Raw genomic sequence first — 14,015 nt, 5'->3', positions numbered from 1 at the left:
CCCGGCAGGGCAACTCTGGAGAAGGCTAGGCTGTTGGGAGGAGCTCAGGGACGTTCCTCCCCGAGTTGGATGGCAGGGCAGGGGCCTGGAGATGAGAACTGAAGACCCCGTGGCGATGCACCACCGGTGGGAGGCAGAAGTCCCACCCCCAGGACTCGGAGCCTTCAGAGGTGGGGGGTGGCCAGAGCTGGGGGCACCTCACGGAGCAGAGGGGCACAATGTCCTGATGGCTGGGACACTCGGGCCTCAGTGTGGAACATCCTCCACAGAGCCAACGACCACAGGAACTTCTGATGCGATAGGTGTGGGGTGGGGGGAGACACCCAGGAGTCCACACCTCCAGCAGCTGCCTGACATCGTTAGTGCCACTGTGTGGAGGTCTCCGTAGGCAACAGCCTGCCAGGGTCCCATCGTGGTGCTGTAAGCATTGTGTGCATCAGGTCACAGGGGCCTGGGAGGACGGAGAACACCCTGAGTCCTGGACATGCAGCCTGCCCTGGGCCAGCACACGTGCTCCGGAAGAACGCTGTCCTTGCAGCTTCCGACTCAAGGGCTCCCTCAAAGCACCCCTGGGATGCAATGTGAGCCCCACCATCTGTGAGTCGGGTCACCCACTCTGGCCCTCCCCTGCTTTCCAAGGGGCCTGTGGACATTTCCTCACAGCCATCTAAATGAAGTCTTGCCCATGCTTCTGCAGAGAGGTCCCTGCCTTGACACACCCTGAGGCTTGATGTGTGTGGGGGACACGGCCCACCCCATGCTAGTGGCCAACTGTCTGGGGTGTCAGGGGATGGGAGAAAAGGGACTGGGCCTGGTGGGAACCGTTACCACTCAGACTCCTCACCCCAAGAAGGGTACCAGCTGGAGGGCACCAGCCGGGGGGCACCTGCCAGAGGGTACCAGCCAAAGGGCACCAGCCGGGGGGCACCAGCCAGAGGGTACCAGCCGGAGGGTACCAGCCAAAGGGCACCAGCCGGGGTGCACCAGCCAGAGGGTACCAGCCAGAGGGCAGGCCAGGTGACAGGATGTAAACGGGGTGCTGACTTCAGAGCTGGTCCGCCAGTGGTAACCACTGCCTGAGTCACCTCCAGTCACTGCTCTGTGACAGGACAGCCCAGATGTTACTTGGGGCAGCCTCCACAGCCAGGTCTTCCAAGTGACTGGCCCCGCCTGCTAAATGAGCTGCTCTGGAGAGCCTCGGCGGTGCTGGTGGAGACGGACCACGCACACCTGGGCTGTCTGGCCATATGGGGTTGTCTTTATTGCTGCTGGGAAAGGTCTGAGGGGGCAGCTGTCGTAGCGGAGGGAGGCCGTGTCTGCCCACGCTGGCCATGCGCTTGTGCAGAGTACACGGGGTAGGTGAAGCTCAGGAAGACGTCCTCCAGGGAGACCTGGCTGACCGAGTAGTCATCCAGCTGGTACTTGTTCCTAGCTTGCTCCAGGATGCCAAACACCTAGGGGAAGGAAGGGGGCTGCGCGTGTGGAGCAGGGGTGGGGACGCAGAGGGAGAGTGGGGACTGGGTTGCTGGGATTGTCACAGAAACTCAGGGAAGGGCCTGACCCACAGACATAGGTGTCTGCTGTTTGGGAACAGACCTGACAGGGTCCCTGACTTGCTCTGTGACCCGGGCTTGTGCTAACCCTCTCTCCGAAATGAGGGGTCCAGGAGCATATCCTATCAGTCCTTCACAACTCAGACTCTGTGTTCCATGACAAATGTTTCTGAATATTGCCATGGAGACAGCCAAGCAGGGCAGCAGCAGAGCGTGAGGCTTCCACACAACAAAGGCAACAACTGAGTCCCCCTAGAAAGCCAGAGACGTGCCACGGGCCTGTGCTCACCTTCGCCCAGCCGAGGCCATGGCCAGGCAGGTGGTAATGGACCATCCCCTGGTGCTCATCTTCCAGGATGCTTCCTGCACACAGATCAGACCATGCTGCTGTGAGCTCCATGCTGGGCTAGGGCAGGGCGGCCTGGGCACAGGGACCCTCGCCCCGGTGGCTGGGGGGCGGAGGTTCAGGCAGGGCAGCACACACCTGGGAAGGTCAGCTCCACAAACACCTTGAACGCCTCCAGCGCCTCCTGCTGCCCCTTGCTCCTGACCTTGGCCTGTAGGGAGTAGCCGCTGCCAAACTTGCTCTTGAGGTGCTGCGGGCTGCCCAGGCACTTGAACTGACCCTGCACCATGATGGCCAGCCGGGTGCACAAGGCCTCGCATTCCTCCATGCTGGGGACAAGGGTGGAGGCCTGAGACACGGCTGGGGTGCCGCCACCCACCCTGACCGCCAGGGTCTTGTGTGGGCGGGAAGGTGGCGACGCCCAGGTCAGGGCATTCCAGAGTGTGGCCACGGCCAGGGGCCAGGGAGTCTGTGGTAGGCACAGGCCCTGCTGCCCACCCCGGAGCCTGCCCTCCCCGGCCTCGTCTGCTCTCTCACTGACCCACGGGGACCCCCGGCTCTACCTGTGGGAGGTGATGATGACGGCCTTGCCGGATTCGCGGGCGCGGGCCACGGTGTCCCAGAGCAGGCGCCGGGCCACAGGGTCCATGCCAGTGGACGGCTCGTCCAGGAAGATGACGGCGGGCTCTCCGATGAGGGCAATGGCCGTGCTCAGCTTGCGCTTGTTCCCCCCACTGCGGGAGGAAGAGAGGGATACTTGGGGGTGAAGGAGTCATTGCTATCCACACCTCCGCCGGCTCTGTCCACCTCTGTTCCTGAGTGCTGTTCTACATGGGGGTGGGGGGCTGGTTAGAAATGGCCCCCTCAGTGTCACCCAGGGTTGTACTGGGGTTAGAGTGCCCACACTGTCCACTTCCCCTGACACAGGATCAGGCCACAGCAGCACACGGCCGGGGAGTCCTAGACACAGGATCAGGCCACAGCAGCACACGGCCGGAGAGTCCTAGACACAGGATCAGGCCACAGCAGCACGCGGCCGGGGGGTCTTCTTTGAGGGTTCCTGCCACAGCAGCTCGCGGCCGGGGGGTCTTCTTTGAGGGTTCCTGCCACAGCAGCACACGGCCGGGGGGTCTTCTTTCAGGGTTCCTGCCACAGCAGCACGCGGCCGGGGGGTCTTCTTTGAGGGTTCCTGCCACAGCAGCACGCGGCCGGGGGTCTTTGAGGGTTCCTGCCACAGCAGCACGTGGCCAGGGGGGTCTTCTTTGAGGGTTCCTGCCACAGCAGCACGCGGCCGGGGGGTCTTTGAGGGTTCCTGCCACAGCAGCTCGCGGCCGGGGGGTCTTTGAGGTTCCTCTGGGAATTAGGGAGCATTTCTTCTCCATCAAGGGAGGGCACAGCAACATTTAATAAACTTTTTTAAGCTTAAGAGCATTTCCTGTAGGTAAGGCCCTGTTCTAAATTTTCCAAAAATCCATTTTGATTTTTTAAAGGAAGTTTTATTTGCAAAATGACCAGCTGAATATAGAAGGGGAAGGCACCTCCCGGGTAGAGCCAGGAGCTGGCGTGCATCTTGAAAGCAGAGAGGAAGAGACACCAAAGGTTTGAGGATTTTAAGTGTTCCCTGATCCTTCCTTGTGCTCCTTTGATTTTCAAAGGACATGAGATTCCTGTTAAGATGGAAGAGTCAAGACCATCATCATTTGACCCAAGCCTGCCTTGCTACAGGCCAGAGGTTCCAGGATTGCAGTACCACTTTCACACAGTCTGAGGGGCCCTGTAGGACCCTGACAACAGGAGCCCGTGGTCCACAGAGGTGTCCCACCAGACCACTTGCAGGGAGCTCAGGGGCCACTGATCCAGCAGAATGGGGAACCTGGGGGCTTACGAGATGCACCGATCAAACCCAGGAAGCCCTCCAGGAAGCGAAGGACGCTGTGTTACTACCCACCAGGTACACAGCGCAGTATAGTTTGTCCTCTACCCTCGAGTGACCCTGTCCCTGACAGAAGGCAGTGCTTTAGGAGAAGGTCCCAAACACCCTCTGCAGGGCTGTGGACCACACAGCCACCTCACCTGTGTGCGGAGACGAGGAGCTATCCCATACCTGGAAGCCTCAGATCTCACCTGTAGGTCTTCACCAGCTTGTCGGCGTCCATGTGCAACACTAAGTCCTCCAGGATCTGATTCACACAGGCAGCGATCTGGTGCTCAGGCACGCCCCGGATGCGGGCATACATGACTAGGGACTCACGGCCTGTCATGAAGTTCAGCAGAGCATCAAACTGGGGACAGTAGCCGACCCACTTCCGCACCTGGTGTCAGAACACAGGCAGAGAGAGAGGCCCCACAGGTAAACCAGGTGTGGGGAGGCTGCCTAGTGCCCAGTTGCCTTTTCTCTCTCTGGTCACTAATCAGGTTTGCCATAAGGACCTATGTGTGCAAGCCACCACAGGGGCCACGCACGGGCTTACGCCAGTGTCTGTGAGCCTGGGATGTGTGCTTGGCTTGTCCTGCTGATTTGCTTCCTTGCTGTTCCACACTCACCCTTGAAGTGTCCGTCAGTAGAAGAGGCTTACATCTTCCCCTCTAGAAATATTTTTTACTGGGCGCCAGTGCAGTAGCTCAGAAGGCTAATCCTCTGCCTGTAGTGCTGGCATCCCATATGGGTGCCAGTTCTAGTCCTGGCTGCTCAGCTTACAATCCAGCCCCCTGCTTATGGCCTAGTAAAGCAGTGGGAGATGGCTCAGATTCTTGGGCTCCTGCACCCAAGTGGGGGACCTGGAGGAAGCTCCTGGCTTCGGATTAGCTCAGCTCTGGCTGTTGTGGACATCCGGGGAAAGAAACAGCAGATGGAAGATTTTTCTGTTTCTGCTTCTCTATGTAAATCTGCCATTCATAAATAAATAGATAAATAAAAGATTTTACATCAGACATGTGACCTGTAAATAGATTTTCTCTGTGAACTGTCACACAAAAGGGACGCCAGGTGCTGCTGGTGTCTCCTTGGCTGAGGGCCGTCCAGGGTCAAGCTAGCACCTGCTTCCCAGTCTCCTGACAGTACAGGCACCTGTGCTGTCCAGGGAGGGGCTGACTGTGTGGTGGCACGGGACAGTTCCCATCCCCTCACCTCCTGCTCTGCAATGCACATCACTAACGCAGAGCGTCTTCTGGCTCCTGGCTGCTTCAGCTGCTACTTCACTGTCCAGAGATACTTTTTGGATTTTATTCAACTATTCAGAAAATTCAGGGGTAGATGCTGTGACCCAGAGGGTTAAGCTGCTGCTTGGGGCACTTGCGCTCTATACTGGGCTGCTGGTTTGGGTCTCAGCTGTAAGGCTGTACCTCTGCTTTTTGTTTGTTTGTTTGTTTTGTTTTGCTTTGTTTTATACTTCTGGCTTTCAAGTATATATATATTCAGTAACACTTATTTGAAAGGCAAAGTGACTGATACAGAGAGATCTTCTACCCACTAGTCCACTCCCCAAATAGCCATGGCAGCCGCGGCTGGGCCAGGCGAAAGCCAGGAGCCAGGAATGTCTTCCAGGCTCCCGTGTGGCCACAGGGGTCCCAGCACTGGGGCCATCTTCCACAGTTTTCCCAAGTGCATTAGTAGGGAGAGGATAAGAAGTAGAGTGTCTATGTCTCCAATTGGTACCCGTGTGGAATACTGACCTCACAGACAGCAACTTAAACTGTGTGTTGGTCCAAGCATTGTTTTTTCAAGATTTATATTTTATTGGAAAGTCAGATACAAAGAGAAGAGACAGAGAGGAAGATCTCCAATCTGATGATTCACTCTCCAAGTGGCCACAACAGCCAGACCTGAGCCCATCCAAAGCCAGGAGTCAGGAGCTTTTTCTGGGGCTCCCACATGGGTGCAGGTCCCAAGGCCTTGGCTGGACTCCACTGCTTTCCCAGGCCACAAGCAGGGAGCTGGATGGGAAATGGAGCTGCTGGGATTAGAACTGATACCCATATGGGATCACTGCGTGTTCAAGGAGAGGACTTTAGCCCCTAGGCTACTGCACCAGGTCCCCAAGCATTTTTTGTTTGTTTGAATGCAGATTTACAGAGTGAAGGATAAACAGAGAGAAAGATGTTCCATCCACTAGTTCACTCTCCAATGGCTGCAACGGCTGATCTGAGGAGTCAAGAACCAAGAGTCCCTTCTGGGTCTCCCATGTGGACAGGGTATCAAGGACTTGTGCTGTCCTGCCTGCTTTCCCAGGCCGTAAGCAGAGAGCTGGATCAGAAGTGGAGCAGCCGGGACAAGCACCAGTGTCCATTTGAGATGCTGGTAGTTTAAGCTGGATGATTAGCCTGTTGAGCCATGGCACCACCCTCTCCCCCCCCCAATATTTTTAAAGTTTATTTATACGATTTATTTTCATTTGCTTGATAGGCAGAATTTCGAACACACACCCCTTCTATCCATTGTCTTACTCCTCCAAATGGCAACAAAAGACAAGGCTGACCCAGGCTGAAGCTGAGAGCCCAGAATTCTATCTAGAGTGCCTGCATGTGACAGAGTGGAAAAACCTCGGGTGGCCCCGGCACCCTGTATCAGCCCTGGTTTAAGCATTGGAAGCCAATATGTCTGGGAAGGCAGTGGAAGATGAGCCACGTACTTGGGCCCCTCCACTCCTGTGGATGATTCACAGGAGTCAGTGGCTCCTGGCTTTGACCTGTCCCAGACGTGGCTGTTGTGGGAACTAGGGAAGTGAAACAGCCAATGGAAGATTTCTGTTTCTTTGTCTTTCCCCTTCACTCTCTCTGTCACTCTGCCTTCAAGTTAATCAGTGCTGGGCCAGGCTGAAGCTGGGAGCTCGATCTCAAGCTGGGTTGCACCACATGAGCAATACTGCCTTTTTGAGTATACCAGGGAGCTGGAACGGAAGTAGAGCAGCCAGAACTTGAACTGGTGCCCATGGGGGATGCTGGTAACTGCTCAGCCCATTATCGCATCCCATATAGAGTACCAGCTGGAGTCCCATATCCTCCGCTTCCAAATCAGTTTCCTGCTAATGCATATGGGAAAGCAGTGGGCGCTCACTCCAGTGCTTGTGGCCCAGCCACCCGTGGACGCTCACTCCAGTGCCTGTGTCCCAGCCACCCATGCTTGAAAGTCAGATGGAGTTCTCAGCTCTGACTTGGGCCTGGCTCAGCCGTAACCATGGCAACCACTGGGCAGTGAACCAGCAGATAGATCTCTCCTCTCTCTGTCTCTCCCTGTCTCTGTCATTCTTTCAGTTAAATAAATACATTTTGAGAGATGATACTGAATAAGAGCTTGATGCCAGTGTGAGTAGAGTCCCAAAGGAGCAGCTTAGGATGGAGGTATGGTTAGAGGCCGAGGGGATGATGGCAGACTTTTCAGAGACAAGTCTCATTCTAGGCCCCTGCCCTGCACCCTGCCAGCACTCCCAGAGCTGTCTCCAGCTGCACTTACTTTGTCTAGGTCAGATCTGATGCTGATACCTCGGACAAAGGCATCTCCAGAAGTCATGGGCTTATCCCCAGTCAGCATCTTGAAAATGGAAGTCTTCCCAGCTCCATTGAGGCCAAGGAGGCCAAAGCATTCTTTTGCTTGAATGGTGAAGGACACCTTGTTCACTGCCACCAGGGGCACCTTGCTCTCATAGACCTGAGATGCATGAGACAGGAGAAATGGAGATCAAGTCCAGCTCAGTCCAGCAGCTGCACTGTGCTCACTGCACCTGGTCTAGGACAGGGCCCAGGGGCCCTCCTGTCCCCAGGCCGCCTGCTCTCCGTGGTGATACACGGCAGGGATGGTAGGGTTTTCTCCCTAGCTACTGTCCTTTTCTAAGATAAACTCTCTGACCCTGATGCCAACACAATTCTTTTTTGGGTATTGTGGAAGATTTTATTTAAATTTAAACCACCAGGAGCTAGCGGGAAGCAGTACGATGCATGAACTTGGAAGAAATGGTACCACGATATCCTGAGGGTGGGAGGGGCCCTGAGCCCATCAGGCTGACCAAGGAGGCCTCTTCCCAGGGCCTCCTCCACAACTGACCTAGGTCCTGAGGCCAGGCACTGGGTCCTAGCCGCCCTGCTAGCCTTCTTCCCTTCGAAGCGCTGGTGATCTGCTCCTGCTTCCACTCCCTCCCCAGGCACCCGTTCCGTCTGCAGGGATGCGGAAGAGAATGGACCTCTCCCTGAGTCAGGTAAATCATCTGTGACTCATCGCAGGGGAAGCCCACTGAGAGTCCACCTCCTCAGGCCCTTGCCAACAGGAAGGAGGGTCGTGTCATGGGCCTTTGAAGCCAGGTCTGACTTTACCTTTGACACTTCTTTAACAACCAGTGGGTTCTTCTTGCGCAGCTTTTCCAAATGGGTCGCTATGAGTTTTGCTTCCTGGACCACGTCTTGGTCTTCAGGTAATGATGATACCTCCAGCAGCTCTGCCTGTGTGACCGAAACAAGGATCAGGACCTGTTTCTGCAGGGCAGGAGGTAGCTGGAGGCAAGGACTGCGTTTCAGTAAACTCAGGGCCTTGTTTCCACACAGCTGAGGGGCAAGCCCTCGCAGGCCACAGACAGCTGGCACAGCAGGTAAGAGTCCCAGGGGCTCGGCCAGACACACTCACCACACTCTGCTTCCTGCACAGGCGGGCTAGCCGGGCTCTCAGGGTCCAGAACACATTGGTTTCAATGAGGAACAGCAGGACGATGTACACGGGGCCCGAGATGGCCAGTGCTGTGAGGTACTTCCCTACCCCCAGAGGCTCCCAGGCATAGATGTTCTTTTGGACCACATATTTCTCTGCTGAAACAGGGTAAGAAGACGTTCTGGAGCTTCCAGGGATTGTCAGACGAATCCCTCAACTGCACATCTAGCAGATAAATCCCGATCACACAAAGTGTCACTTGGAAGACGCTCTCTCGTCATCGTTGGGATTACCACATCCCAGGCAGTGGTAAATAAGGACATGTTGCTCTCTTTAAGACTATAAAAATGATGTGGTAAAATAAGAGACCTCTCATGTCATCCATAATAGCTCTGTATGATTTCTGTCAATAAAAAAATAAAAAATGAATAGGTGTTGTGGTTCAGGGGTCAAGTCACTGCTTGTAACCACCAGTATCTCAAACAGAGCAACACCTCAGGTTCTGGCCACTCCCTTTCCAAGCCAGCCTCCTGCCAGCGTGCCTGTGGAAGCAGCAAAGGTTATCCCAAGTGCTGGCCCTGCTGCCCATGTGGGCAACCTGCATGGAGTGCCAGCCCTGACTGCTGCAAGCATGTGGGGAGCGAGCCAGCAGCTGGATGGTCATTCCTTGTTTCTCCCCTCTGTCACTCTGTCTTTCAAATACATAAATAAGTAAATCTTTGGGGAATAAAAAAGAAGTATTTCTTCTTGTTCATGTGACAGTTGAAATACAAGCTACCTATATGTTTGAGTCTTTTTTTAATCCTTAATTACCCTAGGGGCCTCTATTCTCTTTTTAATCTGGTCTGCCATGACATTTTTATAGTATTTTAAAATTATACAGTGTATGTGGTGGTCCAACATCATGAATTAACTGCTTAATCCCCACCTTGCAAATGCTGGGATCACATATGGTGCTGGTTCATGTCCCAGCAGCTCCACTTCCCATCCAGCTCCCTGCCTGTGGCCTGGGAAAGCAGTAGAGGACGGCCCAAAGCCTTGGGACCCTGCACCTGCGTGGGAGACCCAGAGGAGCTCCTGGCTGGCTTCGGATGGGCGCAGCACCAGCCATTGTGTACACCTGGGAAGTGAATCAGATCTTCCTCTCTGTCTTTCCTCCTCTCTGTGTATCTGACTTTGTAATAAAAAAAAATAAATCTTTTTAAAAAGATTTTTTATTGGAAAAAATATATACATATATATATGTATATATGTATATTTCAGATACACAGAGAAGAGGAGAAACAGAGAGGAAGATCTTCTGTCCGATGATTCACTCCCCAAGTGAGCGCAACGGCCAAATGCTATGCCGATCCGAAGCCAGGATCCAGGAACTTATTCTAGGTCTCCCACGCGGGTGCAGGGTCCCAAAGCTTTGGGCCATCCTCCACTGCTTTCCCAGGCCACAATCAGAGAACTGGATGGGAAGTGGAGCTGCCGGGACCAATATGGGATCCCGGTGCTTACAAGCAAAGGGCTTTAGCCACTAGTACCTCACCAGGCCCTGTATTAGGTATTATAAATAAATTAGGCATGAATTAAAGTGTAGAGCAGCATAAAAATAGGTTAAATGCAAATATGCCATTTTACATAAAAGGATCAACTTTGTGTGGATTATATCTCAATAAAAATATACTGCTACTCACAAGCCTCATTGCACTCGACCTGGCTCAGGTTCTTGATGCTGCACAACTGCTGCAGTTCGAAGTTGTAGTACAAGTTGCAGAAAGCCATGCCCAGACAGTGGCCGGGGAATACCAGGAACGCATGGTCCAAGGACTCAGAGAATGCTTCGTAACCGAGCTCTGCAAGGGAGTCCAAGCAATACAGCAGTAAGTTAGAGCAAGGAAAAAGCACACCCTTGAATCTAGTGTTGTAACACGACGGGTTCAGCCATGGCCTCCCTGGATGCTCTGCTTCTGATGCAGCTCCCTGAAAACACACCGGGGAAAGCAGTGGAAGATGCCTCAAGTGCTTGGGCCATGCCACGTGGGAGTCCTGGATGGGCATGACCTTGGTAGTTGTGGTCACTTGGCGAGTGAATCAGCAGATGTTCCATCTCTGTCTTGCCCCACCCCGACATCTCCCTCTCTCTGTAATGATTCACTCCCCAAGTGACCGCAACAGTTGGTGCTATGCCGATCTGAAGCCAGGATCCCTCCAGGTCTCCGACATGGATGCAGGGTCCCAAGGCTTTGGGCTGTCCTCGACTGCTTTCCCAGGCCACAAGCAGGGAGGGAGCTGGATGGGAAGTGGAGCTGCCGGGATTAGAACCGGTGCCCATATGGGATGCCGGCACGTTCAAGGCAAGGACTTTATCTGCTAGGCCATCATGCTGGACCCAAAAAAACAATTTCAGAAAGATGTTTTTGGGGCTCACATTGGTTGTGGTGCAGCACCCCTAGCAGAGCTCTGGTCTGAGAGTACTGGCTACTCCACTTGTGCTCCACCGCTTGGGCCACTGCCACCCAAAGGGAGATGAGGACAGAACGCCTGGTTCTGGACTCCAGCCCGGTTCAGCCCACCCACTGCAGCAGGGCCTGCTGCTCTCCCAGGCCACTGGCAGGAAGCTGGATCCAAAATGGAGCAGCTGGGATACAAACCAGTGTCTATATGGGTAACCAGCACTGTAGGCAGAGACTTAACCCTATATACTACAACACTGGGCCCAAATCATTTTTTCATTTTTCTTTTCTTTTTTTTTTAAAGTAGAAATCTGATTAATTGTGACAAACGAATAAGCTTACAAAAACAACACCTCGCATCACGATAGAGGCTATCTCATCATTCTCCAAAGTTCCCCAGTATTTTTTGGGATCAATGCTCTTTCCGGATCCTTAGGCAATCCCTTTTCATATTCTGGGGGTGGATCAGGTGTCTGTCCCTGGACTTCACCGGTGTCCCCACACAGCTGTACAATCCTCCTTCGCTGCCCAGCAGTCCATTGGATGAATACAGCCAAACATTTCCCTCGCTTGCTAAAGGGTGTTTCTCAGAGCACAGCTGCCCTGAATGGCCTCTAAGAGGCACATCTTCTGCAGCTGTGGCAGGGACACTCAGCTGCCATGCGCTCACCCTGTTCTGCTGTGACTCTGACGAGCAGGATGGGCCCGATGCTCAGGAAGGTGAGCATGATGACCAGCTTCATGCAGGCGTGGCTGGCGCTTTCAAAGGAGAAGCTGACAATGTATATGAAGGGCACTGTGGCCCATCCGTACAGGAGCAACATGGAGACCAGGGCAGTGATGTTCTCATAGCGTGTGAACACGTCTTCTTTGTAGTATAAAAACACCACCTCAGGAAAGCGGAAGAATTGGGGAAAGTCCTTAGGAACCTATCCTCAGCACTGGAGAAAGAATGACGACACAGAGAGATCCTCCATCTACTGTTCATTCCCAAATGGCTCAACGGCCAGAGCTGAGCCAATCTGAAGCCAAGAGTCAGAAGTTTTCCCTGGCCTCCCTCACAGGCCGTCCTCGACTGCTTTCTCAGGCTATAGGCAGGGAGCTGGGTGGGAAGTGAAGCAGCTGGGACACAAACCAGCATTCATATGGGACGTTGATGCTTAAAGGTGGAAGGATGGCCTGTTGAGCCATCATGCTGGTCTGTAAGATTTTGGCCCTACCCCACAGGTACCTTCTTTCCCAACACCCACCATCAGCAGAAGTGTAGTGAGGTAGGAGGGTCAGACATGCCTGCAGAACACACAGACAGGGGGCTGGCTCAGTCTTGGCTACTCTGCTCCTGACCCAGCTTCCCGCTAGGACAATTTGGGAGGAAGATGATGGCTGCAGTAGGTGCCTGGGCCCTGACCCGTGGGAGACCCAGCCGGAGTTATGGGCTTCTCAGTCGGCTCAGCCTGGCTGCTGTAGGCATCTGGGGAGTGAGCCAGCAGATGGAAGATCTCTGTCTCTGTGTTATCCTGCCTTTCAAATAAATGAAAACAAAACAAAACAAAAAAACAAGAAACAGCCCCCCCCCCCCCTCAGGTGGAACAAAGAAGGCATCCAAGAAACCCTTAAATAGCTGAATTCAACCACCATCAAATAGTTGATGAGTATACTGGAGAGCTATTTCTGGATGGCCAGTCACATCCTCAAGGCTTCTGACAGCCAGCGGCAGTGACTGTGACGCCACGTGAAGAGCCTTGGGCAGGGGCGGGCCTTGTGCCACAGCCAGTGAAGCTGATGTTTAGAGCGCCCACATGACACTGCAGAGCTGCTGGGACCCAGTCTCGCCTCCACTCCCAATCCTAGTTTCCTGGGAATCTGTCCAGAAGGTGGCAGCAGATGGTCAAAGTACGTGGATCCCTGCCCCATGCGGGAGACACTGGAGCTCCTGCTAGCTCCGGCCTGGCCCAGTCCCAGCTTTTATGGACATTTAGGGAGTAAACCAGCGCCTGTCAGAGTCTCTCTCTGTTTCTCCCTTTCTCTCTTTATCTGTCACTGTCAAGGAAGTCAATACAACTAAGAAAAATTACAGAACCTTAAAACACAAAAAAACAGAGTAGGTCTGTCAGCTCACAGCCACGCCAAGACTCAGTGAGGAGTGGCTGAACTGCCAGCCGGAGATGCCAGCTGCTTCTGGTCCTGTGCCAGTGTCCTCAAGGCAACATTCCCTGCCATCTGCGGTGGTGGGGGGCACCCCAGCGTGATCCAGCACTCACCACCATCAGCAGTGTGGGGACAAGGAAGGAGATGAGGTCCCAGAGCAGGGCAGAGAGCCAGTAAGCTACCAAGTAAATGCCACTGACAAACTGGATGTGCTTGGCTTTGATCCGTCTCTCCCGCACAATCAAGATGGAAAAGGAGCTGGACAGAAAAGCGACTCCAAAGAGCAAGTTGACCACGAGGTAATGCCCTTTAGGGCCCCTGTGAGGAGAGAGGTACCAGTGCAAGTGGAACTGCCGAGAGTTGCCATCTCCACAAGAACAATTTGTTATAAATAAGAGATGAAGAAAGAAATGGGTTATGAAGAGACAGATGCTTTGAGTCAGAGAGGAGGGAGGGTGCACCCACTGGTATAGGACATTCTCGGATATCTCCATCTCCGACTGAGGCTGTGGGTAGTTGGACGTGCGTATGGAAGCCCCGGCACCGGAGAGCAGCTTGAAGAGGAAGTTGTCCACCATAGTCATGGCCAGAGCAGGGGAATGGTACGCCTGGTTGTTGAACAGTGCGGTCACGGTGGTGTGATTGCCCTCGTCCCTGAAGGAGGCTGCCACGAGGTAGAACTTATTAAAATCCTCAGGTTTCTCTTTGGCCTTTTTCAATAGGAATGTCTCTATAGAACCTGGAAGGGAGTAGGACATGCAGCAGGCAGTAAGCGTGACTGAGAGCGTGGGAGTCGAGCACCCTCCCCACCGGCCCCCCATCCTGCTGCTCCCTGGATGGATCACCACCCCTTGCCATATCCACTCTCTCCTGCTGCGTCCCACCGAGCATCC

The 14,015-nt window shown here is 54.0% G+C and overlaps 1 protein-coding gene across 1 annotated transcript in view; it reads right to left on the bottom strand.

Annotated features, from left to right (window-relative positions):
• Positions 1 to 824: 824 nt before the first annotated feature.
• The window catches only part of LOC121167878 (ATP-binding cassette sub-family A member 17-like), a 55,973-nt gene continuing 42,782 nt past the window's right edge, over positions 825 to 14,015 (bottom strand). The window contains exons 19-31 of the mRNA XM_040997581.1: positions 13,588 to 13,861; positions 13,236 to 13,440; positions 11,645 to 11,864; positions 10,216 to 10,374; positions 8,510 to 8,688; positions 8,203 to 8,328; positions 7,349 to 7,543; positions 4,024 to 4,211; positions 2,463 to 2,633; positions 2,038 to 2,228; positions 1,843 to 1,916; positions 1,325 to 1,454; positions 825 to 886 (exon numbers count right to left, since the gene is read on the bottom strand). Of these exons, the coding sequence (XP_040853515.1) occupies positions 825 to 886; positions 1,325 to 1,454; positions 1,843 to 1,916; positions 2,038 to 2,228; positions 2,463 to 2,633; positions 4,024 to 4,211; positions 7,349 to 7,543; positions 8,203 to 8,328; positions 8,510 to 8,688; positions 10,216 to 10,374; positions 11,645 to 11,864; positions 13,236 to 13,440; positions 13,588 to 13,861 (2,174 nt within the window). The remainder of the gene's footprint in view (positions 887 to 1,324; positions 1,455 to 1,842; positions 1,917 to 2,037; positions 2,229 to 2,462; positions 2,634 to 4,023; positions 4,212 to 7,348; positions 7,544 to 8,202; positions 8,329 to 8,509; positions 8,689 to 10,215; positions 10,375 to 11,644; positions 11,865 to 13,235; positions 13,441 to 13,587; positions 13,862 to 14,015) is intronic.

This window comes from Ochotona curzoniae, unplaced genomic scaffold (assembly GCF_017591425.1).
Source record: "Ochotona curzoniae isolate NIBS_2020 unplaced genomic scaffold, NIBS_Ocur_1.0 patch433, whole genome shotgun sequence".
NCBI lineage: Eukaryota > Metazoa > Chordata > Mammalia > Lagomorpha > Ochotonidae > Ochotona > Ochotona curzoniae.
Note: the sequence above shows the minus strand (reverse complement) of the source record. Positions and strands in the feature narration are given on the sequence as shown.